Source organism: Procambarus clarkii, chromosome 74 (genome assembly GCF_040958095.1).
Source record: "Procambarus clarkii isolate CNS0578487 chromosome 74, FALCON_Pclarkii_2.0, whole genome shotgun sequence".
NCBI lineage: Eukaryota > Metazoa > Arthropoda > Malacostraca > Decapoda > Cambaridae > Procambarus > Procambarus clarkii.
The window spans coordinates 10,067,074-10,092,150 of NC_091223.1; the positions used below are offsets into that span (position 1 = coordinate 10,067,074).

The 25,077-nt window shown below is 43.1% G+C and overlaps 1 protein-coding gene across 1 annotated transcript in view; it reads left to right on the forward strand.

Annotated features, from left to right (window-relative positions):
• The window catches only part of LOC138356810 (uncharacterized), a 36,824-nt gene extending 19,818 nt beyond the window's left edge, over positions 1-17,006 (forward strand). The window contains exon 6 of the mRNA XM_069313134.1: positions 11,996-17,006. Within this exon, the coding sequence (XP_069169235.1) occupies positions 11,996-15,252 (3,257 nt within the window). The 3' untranslated portion in view covers positions 15,253-17,006. The remainder of the gene's footprint in view (positions 1-11,995) is intronic.
• The last annotated feature ends 8,071 nt before the right edge of the window (positions 17,007-25,077 follow it).

Sequence of the window (25,077 nt, forward strand, 5' to 3'; positions counted from 1 at the left end):
GTCAATCAACTGGTGTACAGGTTCCTGAGTCTTTTGGGCTCTATCATATCTACACTTGAAAATGTGTATGGAGTCTGTCTCTACCATATCACTTCCTAAAGCATTCCTGTTGTCAACTATTCTATCACTAAAAATATTGTTTCTAATGTCTCTATGGATCATTTGGGCACTCAATTTCCACCTGTGGTAAATAATCTATTTTTATCTACCCTATCAGTTCCCTTGAGAATCTTGTATGTTGTGATCATATTTCCCCGAACTCTTCCTTCTTCCAGCGACGTGAGGTTTAATTCCCGTAGTTTCTCCTCGTAGCTCATGCCCTTCACTTAGGGGATTACTCTGGTGGCAAACCTTTGAACCTTCTCCAGTTTAGTTTTATGATTGATTAGACATGAACTCCTTGCTAGAACTGCATACTCCAGGATTGGTCTGACATATGTATGTGTGTGTACTCACCTAGTTGTGCTTGCGGGGGTTGAGCTTCTCGGCTCTTTGGTCCCGCCTCTCAACCGTCAATCAATCATCAACTGTTACTAACTACTATGTTTTTTCCTCCACACACACACACACACACACACACACACACACACACACACACACACACACACACACACACACACACACACACACACACACACACACACACACACACCTCAGAGATACGTTTGTACAAGATATGATGGACTATGTTACCCAAAAGTGTCGGGAGGCAGTAAACAGGTTCATCCCGGCCCAAAGGGAAAAATCCGAGAAGCAACAGAAGAATCCATGGTATAATAGGGCATGTATGGAAGCAAAGAAACTGAACAAAAGGGCGTGGAGGAACTTCCGGAATAACAGAACACCAGAAAGAAGAGAGAGATACCAGAGAACCAGGAATGAGTATGTCAGGGTGAGAAGAGAAGCAGAGAAAAGTTATGAAAATGATATAGCAAACAAAGCCAAGATCGAACCAAAGCTACTCCACAGTCACATCAGAAGGAAAACAACAGTGAAAGAACAGGTTTTGAAACTTAGAACAGGCGAGGACAGGTATACAGAGAATGACAAAGAGGTGTGTGAAGAACTCAACAAGAGGTTACAGGAGGTCTTCACGATAGAACAAGGAGAGGTCACTGTGCTAGGAGAAAGGGAGGTAAACCAGGCGGCCTTGGAAGAGTGTGAAATTACGAGAGAGGATGTCAAGAGACACCTGCTGGATCTGGATGTTAGAAAGGCTGTTGGTCCAGACGGGATCTCGCCATGGGTACTGAAAGAGTGTGCAGATGCACTTTGCTTGCCACTCCCCATAGTGTATAGTAAGTCACTGGATACTGGAGACCTACCAGAAATATGGAAGACGGCGAATGTGGTCCCAATATACAAAAAGGGCGACAGGCAAGAGGCACTGAACTACAGGCCAGTGTCCTTGACTTGTATACCATGTAAGGTGATGGAGAAGATCGTGAGAAAAAACCTGGTAACACATCTGTAGAGAAGGGACTTCGTGACAAATCGCCAACATGGATTCAGGGTGGGTAAATCTTGCCTGACTGGCTTAGTAGAATTCTACGACCAGGTGACAAAGATTAAGCAAGAAAGAGAAGGCTGGGCGGACTGTATTTTCTTGGATTGTCGGAAAGCCTTTGACACAGTACCGCATAAGAGGCTGGAACATAAGCTGGAGAGACAGGCAGGTGTAGCTGGGAAGGTGCTCCAGTGGATAAGGGAGCAATAGGAAGCAGAGAGTTACGGTGAGGGGTGAGACCTCAGATTGGCGTGAAGTCACCAGTGGAGTCCAACAGGGCTCTGTACTCGGTCCTATCTTGTTTCTGATATATGTAAATGATCTCCCGGAGGGTATAGATTTATTTCTCTCAATGTTTGCGGACGATGCCAGAATTATGAGAAGAATTAAGACAGAGGAGGACTGCTGAAGGAATGGTCAAACAAATGGTTGTTAGAGTTTAACCCAAGCAAATGTAATGTAATGAAGATAGGTGTAGGGAGCAGGAGGCCAGATACTAGGTACCATCTGGGAGATGAAATACTTCAAGAGTCAGAGAAAGAAAAAGACTTGGGGGTTGATATCACGCCAGACCTGTCTCCTGCAGCCCATATCAAGAGGATAACATCAGCGGCATATGCCAGGCTAGCCAACATAATAACGTCATTCAGAAACTTGTGTAAGGAATCATTCAGAACTTTGTATACCACATATGTTAGGCCAATCCTGGAGTATGCAGCCCCAGCATGGAGTCCATATCTAGACAAGGATAAGACCAAACTGGAAAAGATTCAAAGGTTTGCCACCAGACTAGTACCCGAGCTGAGAAGTATGAGCTACGAGGAGAGACTACGGGAATTAAACCTCACTTCGCTGGAAGACAGAAGAGTTAGGGGGGACATGATCACCACATTCAAGATTCTCAAGGGAATTGATAGGGTAGATAAAGATAGTCTATTTAACACAAGGGGCACACGCACTAGGGGACACAGGTGGAAACTGAGTGCCCAAATGAGCCACAGATATATTAGAAAGAACTTTTTTAGTGTCAGAGTGTCAAATGGAATGCATTAGGGAGTGATTTGGTGGAGGCTGTCTCCATACACAGTTTCAAGTGAAGTTTCACTTGAATATGTTTCAGTTTCAGTTTCAAGAATATGATAGAGCCCAATAGGCTCAGGAACCTGTACACCTGTTGATTGACAGTTGAGAGGCGGGACCAAAGAGCTAAAGCTCAACCCCTGCAAGCACAACTAGGTGAGTACAACTAGGTGAGTACACACACCAGGAAGCAGCCCGTGACAGCTGACTAACTTCCAGGTACCTATTTACTGCTTGATAACAGGGGCATAGGGTGAAAGAAACTCTGCCCTTTGTTTCTCGCCGGCGCCCGAGATCGAACCCGAAACACAAGATCACGTGTGCTGTCCGCTCGGCCGGGGGCCGAGCTGAGTGTGTGTGTGTGAGTGTATACTCACCTAGTTGTGCTTCCGTGGGGGTTGAGTTTTGGCTCTTTGGTTCCGCCTCTCAACCGTCAATCTACTGGTGTACAGATTCCTGAGCTTCTCGAGCTCTATCATATCTACATTTGAAACCGGGTACGGAGTCAGCATCCACCACATCACTTCCTAGTGCATTCCATTTACTAACTACTCTGACACTGAAAAAGTTCTTTCTAAGGTTTCTGTGGCTCATTTGGGTATTCAGCTTCCACTTGTCTCCCCTTGTGCGTGTATCACCCGTGGGAAATAAGCCATCCTTGTCTACCCTGTAAATTTCCCTGAGATTTTTGTATATGGTGATCATGTCTCCTCGGTTTCTTCTGTCTTCAAGCCACGTGAGATGTAGTTCCCTAAGCCTTTTCTTGTAACTCATGCCTCTTAGTTCTGGGACTAGCCTAGTTGCACACCTTTGAACTTTTTCCAGCTTCGTCTTGTATTTGACAAGTTACGAGCTCCATGCTGGGGCCGCATACTCCTGGATTGGCCTTACATACATAGTATACAAGGTTCTAAAAGATTCCTTACACAGGTTTCTAAAGGTGGTTCTGATGTTAGCCAGCCTCGCATACGCGGCCGATGTTATTCTTTTGATGTGGGCTTCATGAGACATGTTTGGCGACATGTCAACTTCTAGATCGTTCTCTCTGTCCGTTTCGCGAAGGCCTTCGTCTCCCATTCGATATCCAGTGTCTGGCCTCCGATTTCCTCCCCCTTGTTTCATTACCTTACACTTACTTGGGTTGAACTTTAGTAGTCATTTGTTGGACCATTCCTTCAGTTTGTTTAGGTCATCATGTAGCCTCATACTCTCTTCCTTTGTCTCTGTCCACCTCATAATTTTTGCATCATCAGCCAACATTGTGAGGAACGAGTCTATACCCTCTGGAAGATCATTTACATATATCATGAACAGCATAGGTCCAGGAACTAATCCTTGAGGGACTCCGCTGGTGACGCCTCGCCGCTCTGAAACCTCACCCCTCACAGTGACGCTCTGTCTTCTGTTGCTTAGGTACTCCCTTATCCAGTGGAGTACCTTCCACTCCTGCCTGCATCTCCAGTTTTGCACTAGTCGCTTATGTGGTACTGTGTCAAAGGCTTTCTAGCAATCCAAAAATATGCAGTCTGCCCATCCCTCTCTTTCTTGCCTGAGTTTTGTTGCCTGGTCGTAGAATTCAATTAATCCCTAGAGGCAGGACCTGCCATCCCTGAATCCATGTTGATGCTGTATTACAATTCTTTCGCTCTGGATGTTCCACTAGCTTTCTTCGCACAATCTTCTCCATCATGGTATGCAGGTTAACCATGACACTGCATGGTATGCAGGTTAGGGACACTGACCTGTAGTTCAGTGCTTCCTGTCTATCTCCTTTCTTGTATATCGGGACTACATTAGCTGCTTTCCAAATTTCTGGCAGTTCCCCTGTTGCCAGTGATTTGTTATACACTACGGAGAGTGGCAGGCACAGTGCTTCTGCTCCTTCCTTTAGTATCCAAGGGAAGATTCCATCTGAACCTATAGCCTTTGTCACATCCAACTCTAGTAAAAACTTCCTTACTTCCCCACTGGTAATTCCAAACTCTTCTAGAGGTTCCTGGTTAACTATTCCCTCCTTTTATCTGGAATTTCTCCTTGCTCTAAGGTGAAGACCTCCTAGAATTTCTTATTCAGTTCCTCACACACTTCTTTGTCCTTTGTAGTGAATCCTTCTGCCCCTATCCTTAATTTCATTACCTGTTTCTTTACTGTTGTTTTTCTCCTGATGTGGCTTTCTAGCAATTTAGGTTGAGTCTTTGCCTTTTTTGCTATGTCGTCTTTGTATTGTCTTTCTGCCTCATTTCTCATCATGACATTCATTCCTGGCAGTCTGGTAATTTTTTCTGCTAAGTGTCCTGTTATTCCTATAGTTTCTCCACACCCTTTTACTTTGCTGCTTAGCTAGCCTACATCTCTGATTTAACCATGGGTTTCTCATCTTCATTTCATTGTTTTCTTTTTGGACTGGGACAAACTTGCTTGCTGCTTCCTTGCACTTCTGCGTGATATAGTCCATCATGTCTTAGGCTGTCTTTCCCCTGAGCTCTGTTCCCATGTTATGTCTGTTGGAAATTTTCTTATCTCCTCATAGTTTCCCTTTCTGAATGCCAGCCTTTTGTTTTCAGTACCCCTCCTCGAGTTCAATAATCCTTCTTCAACCAGATACTCGAACATTGGTGCACTGTGTTCGTTCATTCCTACTAGGGCCTCAAAATCGATTTCCCTTATGTCGGAGTCGAGCAGAGTGAAGACTAGGTCGAGTCTCGCTGGTTCATCGTTTCCTCTCATCCTAGTGGGTTCCCTGACATGTTGGCTTAGAATGTTTCTTGTCGCCATCTTCACTAGTTTGGCTCTCCATGTATCCTCTCCTCCATGCGGTTCCTTGTTCTCCCAGCCTATCCTTCCGTGATTGAAGTCCCCCATGATGAGCAGATGGGATCTATTTCTACGGGTAGCAGAGGTTGCTTTGTCAATTATAGTGTTAACTGCGATGTTGTTGTTGTCATACTCTTGACTGGGTCTTCTGTCATTGTGTGGATGGTTATATATCACTGCTACTACTACTTTTGGTCCTCCCATTGTCATGGTGCCTGTTATGAAGTCTCTGAATCCCTCGCAGCCCGGGATGACCATCTCCTTGAAACTCCATTCCTTTCTCATTAGTAGAGCCACTCCACCTTCTCCCCTTCTTTCCCTCTCTTTCCTTATTATAGTGTAGTCCTGGGGAAACACAGCATTTGTTATGATTCCTGAGAGCTTTGTTTCTGTGAGTCCAATTACATCTGGGTTCACTTCTTGTGCTTTTTCCCTTAGTTCACTTGCCTTGCTTGTGATCCCATCTATGTTCGAGTACATCACCCTGAAACTAACTCTTCTGTCCTTTCTGAGATCCTATTGCTTCTCCTGAAGCAGGGAAACAGCAAGGGATTGGGATGGGAGGGCCTATGAAGCGGGACGTGGGGGTTCTGGAGTATGCGGGGCCTGGGAGGATCTGGTACTCGGAGGGTGGTGTAGAAGGGAGGGCTTGGGGGGGTTGGGGAGAATAGAGGGCTTAGGGGGTGGGGAGGTGGGGGAGGCTTGGCGGGGTGAGAAGGGGAGGATTGGGGGAGTGGGTGAGAGGGGGGGGGGAGGCTTTAGGGAGTGTGGGAGAAGGGAAGGCTTGGAGGGGGGGGGGTTATGAGAGGAGGGAGGCCTTGGGGGAATGGGGGAGCTTGGGAAGCATAAAAGGAAGGAGGGCTTGGGAAGGGGGAGCTTGGGATGAAAAGGAGTGCTGAGGAGAATGAGGAAGAAGGGAGGGCTTAGGAGGGTGGGTGAGATGGGAGGGTTCAGGAGGGTGGGGGATACTGGAGGATTTATTGGTGGGGGGATGGTGGGCATGGGGCTGGGGGAGAGGGGAGTGCATGGGGGATTAGGGGGGTGGGGGAGAAGGGAGATCCTGGGGAGGGGGGGAGTGGGGTGGAGGGTGCCCATGTGTGTGTGTGTGTGTATTCACCTAGTTGTGCTTGTGGGGGTTGAGTCCTGCTCTTTCGGCCCGCCTCTCAACTGTCAGTCAACTGTTTCTAACTACTTTTTTTCTCTTTTTTTTCCCACACCACACACACATACACACACACACACAGAAAGCAGCCCGTGACAGCTGACTAACTCCCAGGTACCTATTTACTGCTAGGTAACATGGGCATTAGGGTGAAGAAACTCTGCCCATTGTTTCTCGCCGGCGCCCGGAATCGAACCCAACATCACGTGTCCAGCGTGCTGTCTGCTCAGCCACCGACCCAGTACTGGGCCTTCTGTGTATGTGTGTGTGTGTGTATGTGTGTGTGTGTGTGTGTGTGTGCGTGTGTGTGTAATTACCTAAGTGTAATTACCTAAGTGTAGTTACAGGATGAGAGCTACGCTCGTGGTGTCCCGTCTTCCCAGTACTCTTTGTCATATAACGCTTAGCACAGAAGCCTTCCAGCAACTGGCATAACAGGTACGCCTTAACCCGCTCCACCACCCGCTCAGACCCTTAAAAGAGATGGTAATTTCGGAGTATTTATATACACCAAAGATCACCACCTCCCAAGAGCACTAGAGCAAGTGAGGGGTCATTTAGTCGTTAATTTCATCAAGTCCCTGTTAATATGGGAAGACACAGTGTCTATGCTTAAGGCACAACTCTCCTAAACACGAGAGTGAAGTATAGAACTTTAGAACACTTTCCCACCAGGAGACTCGAACCCTAGCCAGCACAGAAGCCTTCCAGCAACTGGCATAACAGGTACGCCTTAACCCGCTCCACCACCCGCTCAGACCCTTAAAAGAGATGGTAATTTCGGAGTATTTATATACACCAAAGATCACCACCTCCCAAGAGCACTAGAGCAAGTGAGGGGTCATTTAGTCGTTAATTTCATCAAGTCCCTGTTAATATGGGAAGACACAGTGTCTATGCTTAAGGCACAACTCTCCTAAACACGAGAGTGAAGTATAGAACTTTAGAACACTTTCCCACCAGGAGACTCGAACCCTAGCCAGCACAGAAGCCTTCCAGCAACTGGCATAACAGGTACGCCTTAACCCGCTCCACCACCCGCTCAGACCCTTAAAAGAGATGGAATTTCCGTGTTTAGGAGAGTTGTGCCTTAAGCATAGACACTGTGTCTTCCCATATTAACAGGGACTTGATGAAATTAACGACTAAATGACCCCTCACTTGCTCTAGTGCTCTTGGGAGGTGGTGATCTTTGGTGTATATAAATACTCCGAAATTACCATCTCTTTTAAGGGTCTGAGCGGGTGGTGGAGCGGGTTAAGGCGTACCTGTTATGCCAGTTGCTGGAAGGCTTCTGTGCTGGCTAGGGTTCGAGTCTCCTGGTGGGAAAGTGTTCTAAAGTTCTATACTTCACTCTCGTGTTTAGGAGAGTTGTGCCTTAAGCATAGACACTGTGTCTTCCCATATTAACAGGGACTTGATGAAATTAACGACTAAATGACCCCTCACTTGCTCTAGTGCTCTTGGGAGGTGGTGATCTTTGGTGTATATAAATACTCCGAAATTACCATCTCTTTTAAGGGTCTGAGCGGGTGGTGGAGCGGGTTAAGGCGTACCTGTTATGCCAGTTGCTGGAAGGCTTCTGTGCTGGCTAGGGTTCGAGTCTCCTGGTGGGAAAGTGTTCTAAAGTTCTATACTTCACTCTCGTGTTTAGGAGAGTTGTGCCTTAAGCATAGACACTGTGTCTTCCCATATTAACAGGGACTTGATGAAATTAACGACTAAATGACCCCTCACTTGCTCTAGTGCTCTTGGGAGGTGGTGATCTTTGGTGTATATAAATACTCCGAAATTACCATCTCTTTTAAGGGTCTGAGCGGGTGGTGGAGCGGGTTAAGGCGTACCTGTTATGCCAGTTGCTGGAAGGCTTCTGTGCTGGCTAGGGTTCGAGTCTCCTGGTGGGAAAGTGTTCTAAAGTTCTATACTTCACTCTCGTGTTTAGGAGAGTTGTGCCTTAAGCATAGACACTGTGTCTTCCCATATTAACAGGGACTTGATGAAATTAACGACTAAATGACCCCTCACTTGCTCTAGTGCTCTTGGGAGGTGGTGATCTTTGGTGTATATAAATACTCCGAAATTACCATCTCTTTTAAGGGTCTGAGCGGGTGGTGGAGCGGGTTAAGGCGTACCTGTTATGCCAGTTGCTGGAAGGCTTCTGTGCTGGCTAGGGTTCGAGTCTCCTGGTGGGAAAGTGTTCTAAAGTTCTATACTTCACTCTCGTGTTTAGGAGAGTTGTGCCTTAAGCATAGACACTGTGTCTTCCCATATTAACAGGGACTTGATGAAATTAACGACTAAATGACCCCTCACTTGCTCTAGTGCTCTTGGGAGGTGGTGATCTTTGGTGTATATAAATACTCCGAAATTACCATCTCTTTTAAGGGTCTGAGCGGGTGGTGGAGCGGGTTAAGGCGTACCTGTTATGCCAGTTGCTGGAAGGCTTCTGTGCTGGCTAGGGTTCGAGTCTCCTGGTGGGAAAGTGTTCTAAAGTTCTATACTTCACTCTCGTGTTTAGGAGAGTTGTGCCTTAAGCATAGACACTGTGTCTTCCCATATTAACAGGGACTTGATGAAATTAACGACTAAATGACCCCTCACTTGCTCTAGTGCTCTTGGGAGGTGGTGATCTTTGGTGTATATAAATACTCCGAAATTTCCATCTCTTTTAAGGGTCTGAGCGGGTGGTGGAGCGGGTTAAGGCGTACCTGTTATGCCAGTTGCTGGAAGGCTTCTGTGCTGGCTAGGGTTCGAGTCTCCTGGTGGGATAGTGTTCTAAAGTTCTATATATATACATATATGACAATGTCAGACTACGGAGGAAAATGAAACAGGAATTTCCTTAAGTACTTTCGTATATTAAATACATCTTCAGAAGGAATATTTAATATACGAAAGTACTTAAGGAAATTCCTGTTTCATTTTCCTCCGTGGTCTGACATTGTCACATTCTTAATCACGTGTTTATTTTCGTGATATACACACACATATATATATATATATATATATATATATATATATATATATATATATATATATATATATATATATATATATATATATAATATTAATATATTAATAAGATATCTATATTATCTAACACGAATTTTCTCAATATTTCTTATGTTTTTCTTCACTGTCGGTGGAAATGGAAATATCAATTCTCCAAAATTCATTTTTAATAATGTTCTGACACCTAGAGGCGTTTCGTAAGGACTTCTTACATTCTCAAAGACTTCTTTACACTTAACACTACACTTATGATACACTTGATACACTGTGTATGAAACATTTAACATAACTCTTGTTTTTTATTTGTTTTGGGTGAGGTGAGTATTGGGTGAGGTGGGTACATGAGAATAGAAGTAACTGCAGAGGGCCTACTGGCCCATACGGTGCCTTGAAATGGGTAGAAAATAGTTGAGCATTAATTGGCTGTTGATTGCTGGTGTTGACTTTTTGAAGTGTAGTGCCTCGCTGTCTAAGTTAATTTGTCAAACTAACACACTTCGTAGCAGTCTAGTTCACACTGCTCCTCCTGCTTCTAATGCTGCTGGTGTCTACTCTGTTTCCTGTTCGTCTTGTCCTCTCCAATACTTTGGCGAAACTGGCCGTACACTGAATGACAGACTTAAAGAACCCAGGAGAAGTGTTAAGTCTGCAGACACTAACAATGGTCTCTTCTGTCATATGAGGGATTCCAATCATCCTATTGATTGGTCTTCCTCCAAAATAATTTTTCCTGCCTCTACTCTACACAGACGCCGTCTTGTTGAATTGGCTTTAATACACAATGAACCCAACATGAACTTGAGTCCTGGCTTTGTTGCTGTGGATTCTTCCCTTTCACAGTATATACTTAAATGCTCTAATCTTTCTAACAAACGTGATATAACATAAGCTTACCCTTCCTTTATCTTTCTTTCTCTTTCCTTTTATTTCTCTCTTCTCCCTTTTCTGTTCAATGTTTTCTTTACGTTCCTTTACTATTCTCTTCTTATTCTTATTGCTATCTCCTTCTCATTCAGTGGTTATAATAGGAGCTGCCTCGTATGGGTCAATAGGCCCTCTGCAGTTCTTATTCCTACTACTATCCCCTCTACTACACTTTGCTCCTCACCTTTCTCTAGTCTATGTATTGCCTGCATCTACTTCCTCATCACAATCGACTTGAGAATGGTCCAGGACGGACCGAAACGTCGTCGTCCCTTCACTTTCTAGTGTGTGGTCTGGTCATCATACTTTAGCCACGTTATTGTGACTCGTCGCCTGCATTCTCCCAGGTCTTCCCCACACCTAACCACACGATCTTCCCCTCCTTCACCGCACACACTCCTCCCATTTCTTCTAACATCCCCTCTGCATCATCCTCGTCACGCACCTTCCATATCTCTCCACATCACTGTAACCATTTTTACAACTGTCTTCATCACTGCTAACTTCTTCGTGCCATACCAATCTTTAAACGCTTTGCATCTCCATCAACACATATCCCCCTGTCATTGCTGTTATTTTCACTACGCATTATCTACATCACATTAATCAAAAGGTCGTACCGAGAATATAAATCTGTCGTCTAAACATCCGTTTTGCATGTCATTGTTTGAATACGCAATTTTTTAAATGGTATGCTGAATTCTACGGACCTTTGGCTGCACATTTCATATTGACTTCCGGAAAAGGGTGTGGTGGCCGATGCCTCTTCAACGGAGGCAAACTGGATGACTCCGACCACTCTGTGAAGCTAAAAATCACCAATCACCATGCAAAGTTGCATGAGACTAGCCCCAAGAGTGGGCCTCTAACCTTGTTAGGTTAAAAGCCAGACTCTCAGGGAGAGAGCGAGAACAGATTAGTTAATCTGTTCCTTCTACCTCCCTCCCATTGCCTTTGTCTCACGTTCCATCTCCATCCCTCTCATACGTTCTCTCTTCCTCTTTCCGGTCTTTTTGCCTCATGTCCAAAGTTGAATCAGTGTTATGGACATTGAATCAACGTTATCGACATTGATTCAACGTCGATAACAGGTGAAATATCTAATATTAACACTAAGGATAACCAAACCCACATTTAAGACTTCTTACGAGACGATGGTCGATGGTCTTGAAGGTCGATATGAGCCAGTCCTACTTAATGAGACACATTGGAGTCGACCCTAACCACCTTAAGACAATTGCCATAAACTTACAAATCCCCCTGCAAAGTTTTGAGTCTAACTACCTCCAAGTGTCTGGCCCCAACCTTGAACAAACAAATCAAAAGACGCTCTCTCTTAGATATAAATACATTCATTCAAGGAATATCTACATCACCATATAATCATTATTTAATGAAAAACTATTATCTAATAATCCATATTTACAATACTTAAATATACGGTTCTATTTTCCTTTTACTAATTAAATTTCGTTTTTCATCTTCGACTGATACAGCTTCGACAACGACCCAAGTGTCAAATACAACATCCTCAGGATCAAACACAACAACTACTACAGCAAACACAACTACTGCAACAAACGCTACAACAACTTCAGCCAACGTGACAACTTTGACAACCAATGTGACAACCACGGCAGTCAACGCAACAACTGCAGCCAACACGACAACGAATGCAGCCAATACGACAACTACTGCAGCCAACACGACAACTACTGCAGCCAACACGACAACTACTTCAGCCAACACGACAACTACTGCAGCCAACACGACAACTACAACAGCCAACACGACAACTACTGCAGCCAACACGACTACAGCAGCCAACACGACGACAACAGCAATCAACACGACGACTACTGCAGCCAACACTACTATAGTAAATACAACAACTACTGTAGTCACCACAACTACAGTGAACACTACAGCATTACTGGCTAATCTCACTTCGCAACTCAACCAGTTACTCGCCACTTTAAACGGTACAACTAATATATTAACAACATTGCAAGCCCTTCAACTTCAAATTAGTAATATTATTACCACAATTACCGCACTACTTGGAGGAGGAGGAGGGAGGAGGAGACGCAGCCCCTCACAAGACATTCTGGCGACCCAATATGACATCGACAACACAACAGACGCGCTGACACGAGGAGACCTTGCCACTGCCATTGGTCTCCTTCCAAAGCTAATTCTGGCGCAGGCCACATTTGGACAAATATTTTCATGCGCAGTTAGTCAGTCTTTGTCAGTTGATTCAGGCCTGCTGGCAGTCGCACAGTCTGCTCTAGCCAGCGTCAACAAGGCTATATCCGCTGCTAATACACTGAGAAGCATTACGGTCGACAAGATCAACACCATTCAGGCACAGATCAGCCCACTCGGAGGAACCACTGTGATTGTACCTACCATCTTGCCCCTGATAATCACCCCGGAGTCCTTGGTCAGTTGCCAGTTAACAACCTCAGCACCAAACACAACTACTACTACTCAGAGTACCACAACCGTACAACTCAACACAACTACCAATGTAAACACTACAACCACCAATTCAACACTGACTGCCCTCTATTCACAGCTCAGTTCATTGCAATCCGCCTTAAATGCCACAGATAATGCAATTACGGCTCTTGCCCAAATTCAAGCCTTACTTAGAAATCTTGTAGACGCAATTAACGCATCAATGCATGGACGCAGGAGGAAACGCAGCCCCTCTCAAGTTATCCAGGGAATTCAAACTCTCGTCAACAAAACTAGAGATGCGATAACAGCAAGAAACACTGCCACTTTATCAATTCTTGATGATCAGTTAAATGCAGCGCAGAATATATTGATCCTAATAATACAGTTGATTGTAAATAACTCTTTAACAATCGATTCAGACTTTCAATTAACCGCTCAATCATCTGTTACCATTGTCAATGATGTAATAACCAGTGCGTATAAAAGTAGAGGCGATATTGTCAGTCAAATCAACTCTGTACAGCAGAACATCAGCCAGCAAGGGGGAACAACCGTGGCTGTACCCACCGCTCCGCCCACCGTCATCTTCACAAACCTACCGTTTGTCCCTACTACAGCTAACATTACTCCGGCCAGCATAACTACTACAGCCAACATAACTACTACAGCCAATATAACTACTGCGGCCAATATAACTACTACAGCCAATGTAACTACTACGGCCAATACAACAACTTCTATTGCCGGCAATGCAACATTGGCGAATCTCACTTCACAGCTTAGCCAACTGCAAAGCGCCTTAAATGAAACCGATAACGCAATTACAAGTCTTCAAAACCTTCAGAGTCAGCTGGCTAGACTTGTGGCCGCAATTAACGCATCGTTAGGAGGAGGTGGAAGAAGACGAAAACGCAGCGTCCTTGCAGATGAATTCGCCTTAATTCAAATGACCATTTCAGATACACAGTTAGCGATAAGCCAAAGAAGCTATACCAAAGTAGCTACACAGAACGGGCCACTGAGAACGGCGGTGACCAAAGCGACTACAATAACAGAAAATATTACTTCTGGAGCATATACACCCGATGAGAACTTCCGGAAGACGGTGATAACATCTGTTACCTATATTAGTAGTATCGTCGTGGATGCAAGATCTATGAGAGCCACTATAGTGAACAATATCATCTTAGTTCAGGTGAGCATCAGCCAACAGGGAGGAACCACGGTAACTATACCTCCAGTCCCACCAACCCAGACAATCGTTCCCACGGAAACACCATTCGCAACAATCCCAGTTAGCACACCGCCTCCAACAATCCCAGTTAGCACACCGCCTCCAACAATCCCAGTTAGCACACCGTCTCCTGTAACCACACCGCCTCCAACATTCCCTGCAACTACACCGCCTCCAACAGTCCCGAGTATCACTTCAGTACCAACATTCCCCATTCAATCAACCACAGGAACTGCACCGGGTTCTTCAAGCCCAGGTTCTCCACAGGGTACAACAGTACCTGGTACTACACCTGGTCAAACTACCATAGGTACTTCACCAGTCCCAACAACCTCTGGTGGTACATCGGGTCCAACAACCTCTGGTGGTGCAACAGTTCCAACGACCTCTGGTGGTGCAACAGTTCCAACAACCTCTGGTGGTACAACGGGTCCAACAACCTCTGGTGGTACAACGGGTCCAACAACCTCTGGTGGTACAACGGGTCCAACAACCTCTGGTGGTACAACGGGTCCAACAACCTCTGGTGGTACAACGGGTCCAACAACCTCTGGTGGTACAACGGGTCCAACAACCTCTGGTGGTACAACAGGTCCAACAACCTCTGGTGGTACAACAGGTCCAACAACCTCTGGTGGTACAACGGGTCCAACAACCTCTGGTGGTACAACAGGTCCAACAACCTCTGGTGGTACAACGGGTCCAACAACCTCTGGTGGTACAACGGGTCCAACTACCTCTGGTGGTACAACGGGTCCAACAACCTCTGGTGGTACGACGGGTCCAACAACCTCTGGTGGTACAACGGGTCCAACAACCTCTGGTGGTACAACGGGTCCAACAACCTCTGGTGGTACAACAGGTCCAACAACCTCTGGTGGTACAACAGGTCCAACAACCTCTGGTGGTACAACGGGTCCAACAACCTCTGGTGGTACAACGGGTCCAACAACCTCTGGTGGTACAACGGGTCCAACAACCTCTGGTGGTACAACGGGTCCAACAACCTCTGGTGGTACAACGGGTCCAACAACATCTGGTGGTACATCTTAGGCAGTACAATGGGCCCAACAACCTCTGGTGGTACAACTGGTCCACCCTCAGGAGGTACAGCCAATTCAACAAGCGGGTAGTTTAGCAAGATCAACAATCTCAAGTTGTACAACCAAAAATGAACGGTAGTATAGCTAACAATTAACAGTACTACAACAGGAAGTGGGACAATTTAGAAGGTTACAGCAAAAAATACAAGACCCTCGGTGATTACAACCGGAAATTCAATAAGATCAGAGAATTTCAGAATAAAATTCAGGAAGCAAAAACTCAATAATTATTATTGATAAATAATATTGACTCAGCAGGTAAAATAGTTTGCTTCCGCAATACAAGGTAAAGTATGTTAAAAGTATGCATTAACACATGTTAAAAGTATATAATAACACATGTAAAAAGGCTATATTAATACTTGTTAAACGTATACTTTACCACATGTTAAAAGTATTCATTAACACAAGTTAAAAGAAGAAATTAACACATGGTAAAAGAATACATTAACACATGTTAGAAGTAAATATTTAATAATGTTAAAAGTACACTTTAACCCATGTTAAAAGTACACAATAGTACATGGTAAAGTAATACACGTTAATACATGTTAAAGTAATACACGTTAATACATGTTAAAAGTATACTCTAATACATGCTAAAGTTCACATTAACACATGTTAAAAGTACACATTAACACTTTATAACAGTAAATATTAACACATGTTAAACGTGCACGTTAGTCATGTTAAAAATCGACATAGACAAACATTAAAACAACATAAACACATGGTAAAAGTACACGTCAACTCATTTTAAAATTGCCTAGTGTTCATGTTAAAAGTGTACATTAAAACACGTGAATTACACATTAACATTAAAAGAATGTTGAATAAAATCAGATCTTTAGTTCTATATTATGGCAAACACAAATTTGTTTATTCATATTAGATAATTTTAAATGCTCACTATTTAAAAAAAAATGTCGTCCCTAATGCATTTTCGTAGCCATCTGTAAAATTACATATATGATAGTTATATTTAATGATTATATCATCACTTTGATGAAGTATTTCCTACATATCATTCACTATTTTATATATTATATTCATTAAAACTATGTTGACCAAACCACACACTAGAAAGTTATGTGACGACGACGTTTTGGTCCGTCCTGGACCATTCTCAAGTCGATCGTTCGCAATCGACTTGAGAATGATCCAGGACGGACCAAAACTTCGTCGTCTCACTTTCTAGTGTGTGGTCTGGTCAACATATTTCAGCCACGTTACTGTGACTCCTCGTCTTCATTAAAACTACTTACTTATCAAGTTAAATATATTAATTTAATTATATTTTATTACATGCATACGACTGTTATACACACAAGTTCGGTCCAGTATTGGCCTTTTGAGTGCTGCACTGAGCATTTATACACAAAAACTGTTCTGAACAAGTAAACTCTACAGAACAACATGTATTTTATTTATCCCGAATGTGTGGGTGCTTGCCTAACAGTGCTTTCGAAGACGTGGAGACTAGCTCCTTGTGCCCTACCTACTAGCCTTGTTATATTTTTTTTTCATTATATTTTAACTATCCTGTAATTTGAATGCCAAATCTGGAAGCAAACGCAGCTGTACAATCTTGACAAACTTTTGGGAAGTTTCAGGATCAACCAATTAGCAATTCAGTTTGCATAAAAATTTCATAAGCTTTTATTAAATCTCGTCTCATAAAATTAGGGGATTTACAGTGACAGTATTCATTGTTTAATGGGGGTTACTGATACAAGCATCAAAGTATTAATGTTTTTAACAAGTGTTGAAGAGTTTTGGTGAAAAAGGTTAAAGGAAATGTGTTCTTATTAAACAAAATGTGAATCTGCTGTCATGACAGAAGATTCATTTTGTCTTGAGTTCTAATGAGAAAAGATTAATAGTGTCCAGTGACCTTTAAAAATTTGAGTAATAGTGCCTGGAGTTCAGTGAAACTAAATTCAATGTCTAAATCTCAAATAGAGCAATATTCAGTTCCTACGGACCTACTTTGTATGATATAAAACCCGGATTAGTTAGTTATCCTTCTTTAAACTATATTTAAAAGTTTTTACTCGAGAGCTGGTATGCTAATAGCATAGTAGTCCATGGACTACTAACATCTAACATACATTCACACTACTTTCGGTAAAACTGGTCATTATGTTGACGATTCTTGAAGAACTCGTGGGTTTTTCTGGCATGATCAGCTCTCCAGGATGCTTGAAACACCACAACAGGTTGTAAATACCTTAACGCCACCAACATCCCCTACACACCCTCCCCACTCCTTCCACCTAGCATCCACACACTCTCTGTCTCCACCCTCCCTGCACACCCACACACTCTGTCTCCACCTTCCCTGCACACCCACACACTCTCTGTCTCCACCTTCCCTGCACACCCACTCACTCTCTATGTCTCCACCTTCCCTGCACACCCACACACTCTCGGTCTTTTAGTGTGACCCTCTGGGGTGAGTGGCAGCGCTGCTCTCCCCTCTACTCCATCACTGAGCCACGCTAATGTGTCCACACAAACAACTGCTAATTTCTCGGTAACATCCCACTTCTCGCACCTCAAGCGTGCTGCTGGTCCGTCACCGGAATTCTCTAGCTGGAGTGAGAATCAGTGGTTCAAAAGCTGTGTTTCGTCTATGAGGCTCAAATTACGATCATTTGGGGCTTTCAACGTGATGAACAAGCTTACCGCGCGAACCTGGAACAAGAGCAACAGCAAATAACCCTTCTCTACGAGGATGATAAAGCCTGTCAAGCGAACCAACAACTATGTCAGCATGAAATAAACCGACTCCATGAGGAAAATATGCGTCTGAACACTGTAACACGGGGGCTGGGGTATCGGCTCTAATCAACTCTACCTTCGCCCTTGCCTCTGCCCGTATTCTATTTACTTCACTTAATACCAAGGAACCCCAGAGTTACTCTATCCAAATCCCGCGCCAAGTGGTCTTAGCCGCTCGATCGACTAAGATTCTACAGCCCCTGTGACGTGGTACCTGACTTCTAACAAACTCAAGGATCTCCTTCTACCACCACCACCAGACCATTACCCAGAAGCGTCAATTCATCGGCGTCTGGACCAATTAATCGATCATTAAAACCTTGAGGCTTGATCCCCAAATTGCTCGGAAAAGAAAGGATGAATCTACGTTAAGTGTGGGAATTATAGCAAACAAAGGGATATATGAACTCCTAAACTTTGCTTGACTTGCAGCCAAACTAAAACTCAGACTCATGGAGACCACGTGACAAGGACATTCAACACATTAATGGAAATAATAAAATGCAGAGAACAAGCTAATTATTTATTAATGCAAAATCTAAACAACAGCTAAATGAAATATCACTCCCTATACCTTAACACTCCCTATCGAGGCTTGAAATGAACTATTTACCTATACAAAAACGTAGCAACTATACCTTGTCAATGCGACCAGCTGATGTTATACTGATCTATTTGGAGAGGTGAGGGTGGATGTCCTCTCCCGTTGTTGACCGAGACCACACTTAACGTAGATTCATCCCTCCTTTTCCGAGTTATTTGGGGATAAAGCCCAAAGGTTTTAATGATCGATTAATTGGTCCAGACCCCGATTAATTGACGCTACTGGTTCATGGTGTGGTGGTAGCAGCAGAAGGAGATCCTTGAGTTTGCTAGAAGTCAGGTACCACGTCACAGGGGCTGTAGAATCTTAGCCGATCGAGCGGCTAAGACCACGTGGCGCGGGATTCGGATAGAGTAACTCTGGGGTCCCTTGGTATTAAGTTGAAGTAAATAGAATACGGGCAGGGGTAAGGGCGAAGGTAGAGTCGATAAGAGTCGATCCTCCCCCCCACCCAGAGTTACAACACCATCGATTCCATACACAAACAAGAGGTATCGCTAGACAAAATGACTGTATTCATCAGTACTATAACCGCCCAACAATGTATCTTCCAGGGCGAAAAAGACTGACAAAGGTGACTACACTCTGTTATTGTCTCATCTTCAGCCGTCTCTGTGGAGACCGTAGGTGAGAAGTGTATAGACATTGTAAATTATATCATAAAAGACCAAATACGTTATGAGATCAATAAAACATTGTTGCTGCTTACAGAGTAAGCAAAAAGAATCCAGCAGGTAAAATCAAAGAAAAATTTGCCTCAAACTACCCACCCATTCCTTCAACCAATCTTAACCAGTCAGCAATGTCCAGTAAACAAATGGGTTTACATCAACGAGTAAAGGCAGGAACTCCTCTACCCTCTGGGGCAAATCCACAAACAAAACCAAAGGAGTGATCTATCAGTGCTATGTTAAAGATAACATAATAAAGGTGAGGAAAAACTCCTACAGGGAAAACCTTTGTGATATCAAATGAGGATAACCTCGATATATTCCTCTCCCAATGTGGTTTATCAGACCTGACTAACCCTATCAGTGACTCATCCTAATTAACTCCCTTGTTACCCACTTGAGACTTGGTAACCTACTTTTCATTGTTACCTAGCCTCCCCATACTCTCTTGCTCCATTGTACTCTGGCCATGTCTGTGCCTGTATTGTACACTATTGTTTTCAGTGTACCTGAGTACACTGAACAATCAAAGAAATCTACCTTATTTATTCTTGTGTAATTTTAGTAATTGTTCTATGTTTATTTTGTTCTAAACTTAGTCAATTTTTATTGAATCTTTGTTTTACTTGTCATCTGTATTCTACTTATCTAATTACATTGATTCTTATTTCATTTTTACATGTTCCTATTTTATTTGCATTTCATATTATAATTATTTTAATATCAAGATTTTCTGTAATTGCTCCAGTTTTCATTACTCTACTGATATAATTATTTTTTCTCTCTCTTTTCCTTGTATCAGTAATTGTACCTTAGCCATTTTACCATCAAACAGTCTTCTTATGCAACCTAGTATAGACTCAAAACTAAAGCTCTTAACAAGCATCTATGACAACCAACCATGACAACCATTTAGCAGTAAAATAGGTACCTGGTTGTTAGTCAGCTGTCACGGGCTGCTTCCTGGGGGTGGAGGCCTGGTCGAGGACCGGGCCGCGGGGACACTAAAAAGCCCCGAAATCATCTCAAGATAACCTCAAGATAACCATCATTTTAATAATCAAAATTGCAGGTATTACACAGTAAACGATGTAAACAATGTATCAACACATAATCACAATGTATCTAAAATTAACTTGAATGTAAAATCTCTAAGCAAATACTTTGATGATGTTAGTGCTCTAATTCAAACAGTTGACAACAAATTCACATTTACTATACTTACTCAAATGTTGTTGAAAATGGATACAACACAAGTCTTTAACATACACACTACTCGGCAATTCACAACTGTCTGCCAATCCAGAGAGGTGGTGGGACTGCGCTTTACTACCACAAAAACTGACTTAAAAGTAATTAAAACTAAGAGACACCTGTGGCGAGTATATCTTTGCCCGTTTCAGAGTCAAGGGAGTCGAGGCTGACTTGACTGTGGGAGTAGTTTATAGAACTCCTAACACTGATATTGCTGAATTCAACTCTATCGTTAGAAATCAAATACTAACGAACAAATTTAACAAAAACCAACTAATAATATCAGGGAAGGAAGGAACTATCAGGGGAAAGCGCCAAGCCATTACGACTATATAGCACTGGATGGGGTCAGGGCTTATGGTAAAGGAAAGTCTACTTGGAAGGATTCAATTTACATGAGATTAAGATTAGGATACAAATATATCTGGCAATACGGTGTTGATGTCAGTGAAAAAGATAAGGAGTGTAAATTATGTAGTATGCCGCACGCCCACACCTTAGAACATTATGTATTAGAGTGTCAACTTATTGAAAACTATAGAAATAAGGAAATAAATAGTGTACCACATCAAATTGTTTGGATGTGTGATAATGGTATGATAGACAGTATACTTAGGAGCTACAAGAATTTTGCCCCGAGAGTGTAACAATTATATGCTGTACTTACTATATTAACCTGCAATGTTAAATGGGATTCTTGTAATGTTATTTGTCTATTTGTACTCACTGAATTTGTGCGCCCCTTGAGGGACTTGAAGTAGAGGGGGGTAGAAATAGCCTAAGCTACTCTATCCCTTTGAGATGTATTTCTTGCTTATCTCAATAAACATACTTGAACTTGAACTTGGGTCAGGATAAGGATTTGGGATGGGAAGGAATGGTGTATGGTGTTAGGGGATTTTAATATTGGCATCTCCAAGGCTGATAACCCTAAAGTTGCTAATTTCCTCAACTGTATGAATTCCTGCTTGCTTATACGTTTAATCACTAAACAACTAGAATTACTGAAGCGATTGCATTTACTCTTGACCACATCTGGACTAACATAATCGCTCCACTTACCTCAGGAATAATCACTGATAAGACCACAGACCATTACCCCACATTTCCTCTAACCAACATTAATTAACAAACCACCTCTAGATTCAATGAAGATAAGCTTTAGGCTGCACAGTGAAACTTCTATAAGCAACTTTATTGCTGCTGATATCAACTGGGAGTCTGAAATAGGCAACATGGTGAACATCAACCCATGGCTTACTAAGGGTATTCTTAAATCTATTAATACAAAAAATACCATAAGAAGTATAGGTTAGGGGTAATCTTCAAACAAGTTTCAAGGAGATACTCATCAATCCTGTCCAAAATAATTAGGAGAGCTAAAATAATACACTAAAGAAATATATTTAATCACATTTAGGGCAATATTAAGAAAACATGGAGCACTATCTCCCAAATATTTTGATCAAAAAAGATCTTGAATAAGAAGCCCATACTCCGATTCAATGAGGATGGTGTGTTTTCTGCCTCTGACACTGCCACCAAATTCAATGGTTGCTTCTCATCCTTTTGGATAACATAAAACTAATCTATTTTGCTTTACGAATAATGAGCGAAACTCCTCTAAACGATACAGTGATAGTGGTGATGTGGATGGTGTACTGGATTGTCTTGCACTGGATGTGTTGCAACCTCCGCCACGACGTGGACTCTTTACAGAGTTCGTGGACGGGCGCCGCCAAGTCCTACATCCTGGGGGAGGAATCCACCTGCAGGACTGGGTGAAAGAGGCTGTTCTGCATGCTCCCTGTCCTCGGGACAGTGTACCACATCAAGAAGCTCACCACCAGGCATCAATTGTTGTAGGATAATCACGACTTCTTTGCAACAGTCATCTGGGGCCACTCATGCCATAAAAATAAGTTTGCCCCTTCCAGGGCGTTTATTCACTTTTCGTACCACATCCTGTACGAAATCACCCATAACTCTTTATACAAGCGGCCTTCCCGCAGCCTGCAGACCGTGGAGAATCCCTTCTCGCAGCCTGCAGACGGAGGACCCCTTCCTGCAGCCTGCTGACGGAGGAGTCCTCCCGCAGTCTGCTGACGGAGGAGTCCTCCCGCAGCCTGCAGACGGAGAAGGATCCACCTGGCAGGAACGTGGAGGCCTGAATAGCACCCCTGACAACGAGGTGCTGCATCCTTGAACGACCAGGTGGGGCGTGCACTCCCGCCTGGTGACGGGGATGAGGAGCTACTTCTTGCCCGTACCCATGACTCCCGGGCACCAGGACTCCCAGACGCCGTGACTCTTGGACGCCATGACTCCCGGGCACTGGGACTCCCGGGCGCCGGGACACCTGGGCGCCGGGACTCCCAGGTGCTGGGACACCCGGGCATTGGGACTCCCGGCCACTTTGACTACCCGGTGCCAAGACACCCGGGCGCCGGGACACCCAGTTATTTATCCAGTAAGCCATTGACTCCAATTACTCCAGGCAGCCATTAATTTGCAACTTGCCATCTTGAAAGAAGGCAACATATGATCTGAATCTCTCCCTTGCTTCTAATTAATTCGATGGTTGTCTGACACCTATGCCTCACTTAGAACTCTTCTTACTTCATTTTCTCCAGCACAACTACAAATATTTTTATTTTTCTCCATTTCAAGGTATCCCTTCTTATCCATTGGCACATCCCTTGCAAATGATATCCCATCTTCCCTAACTAATGTTAAGGACTACATTACAGGAAACTATTCAGAGTTTCTGTACCTAACTCCCACTAATTTTTCTGATGTTAATAAGAAAATCCTTTCTCTTAAAACAAAATCAAGTGCCCTTGCTGAGATACCAACTCTAATTTACAAAAATGCCTCTGGATTTCTAGCTCAGGCCATTGCATTGTTCTATAACTAATCACTTGAACTCCAAACCTCTCCTGATATTCAAAAAAAGTGAGAGTAACCCCAGTCCACAAATGTGATGATCTCACTGATCTCAACAATTTCAAACCTATATCAATTCTGCCAACCTTGTCTAAAATTTTGAAAAGCTAGTCTATAAGCAGCTATACTAGCTAAATACAATATACTTAGTTCTTGCAGGCGATGAGTCACAATAACGTGGCAGAAGTATGATGACCAGACCACACACTAGAAATTGAAGAGACGACGACGTTTCGGTCCGTCCTGGACCATTCTCAAGTCGATTGTTCTTAGTCGTACTTAGTTCTTGTCAATATGGCTTCAGAGCTAAAACAAAAAAGTACCAATGATGCGCTGATTAGTATGATCAACTTAATACATGCAGCTCTTGATGAAGATGAGTTTCCTTTTGGGTTATTTGTTGACCTTAAAGGCTTTTGACACTGTTAACCACAATAACCATCCTCTTAAATGAGATCATTATGGAGTCAGAAGTCACTCCCTCCACTCTTACCTTAGTGACAAGCTCCAGAATGTTTATTTGAATAATTCCAATTCTCCCACGCTACCCGTCAACATTGGTGTTCCACAGGGCAGAATAACTGGCCGTCTCCTCTTCCACATCTACCTAAATGACCTTCCAAATGCCTCTCAACATCACAAGTCAATTTTATTTGCTGATGACACAGCCTTCATTCTCTCTCCAGTTTTATTTTGAATGATACAGTGAATACTGAACCAAATAAAGTCTATCTTTGGCTAACTGCTAACAAACTCACCCTTAACATTGACTAAACCATATATATTTTATTGGGTAATAAATCCTAAGATCAAATTAATCTAAGAATTAACAACATCGAAATTAGTAAAGAAGTTGGTGGTAAATTCCTTGGTGTTCTCATTGATAACAAGCTGAATTTCCAGGGCCACATTGAAAATATTGCACAAAATAAGTTTCTAAAACAGTTGACATTCTTTCTAAACTCAAATACTATGTACCTCGCCTTGCTCTGTTAATGCTTTATTACTCTCTTATCTATCCTTGTTTCAGTTATGGTATCTGTGCTTGGGGTTCTACTACCCAAAATTATATACGTCCTCTAATTACTCAGCACAAATCTACTATTAATGCAATAACAAACTCTAGCCCCAGACAGCACTCTGCCCCCTTACTTAAATCTTTGAATAAGTTAGATATTAAGTCACTGCACATCCTCTCAAGTTTACTCTATATATTTAAAACGCTGAACTGTAATACCAATCCTGATTTAAAATGCTTCCAAGAAGGTTTTATCAGATGCCATGTGCACCACAATAGAAACAGGTACAAGAGGAGTGTTATCATCGCTTACGTCGAACGTGCTCTCAGCCACAGCTCAGGACGGAAGCAAGTCGATGAAGAACTCTGTAGGGTAAGGCAGGTCCTAGTCAACAACAGCTTCTCTAATGGTTTTGTTAAAGACATCATAAAAAGAGAGCAAAATGTCATGCAACCTCTGAAGAGTCAACTAACACATGTACCCCCAATTAGACTATT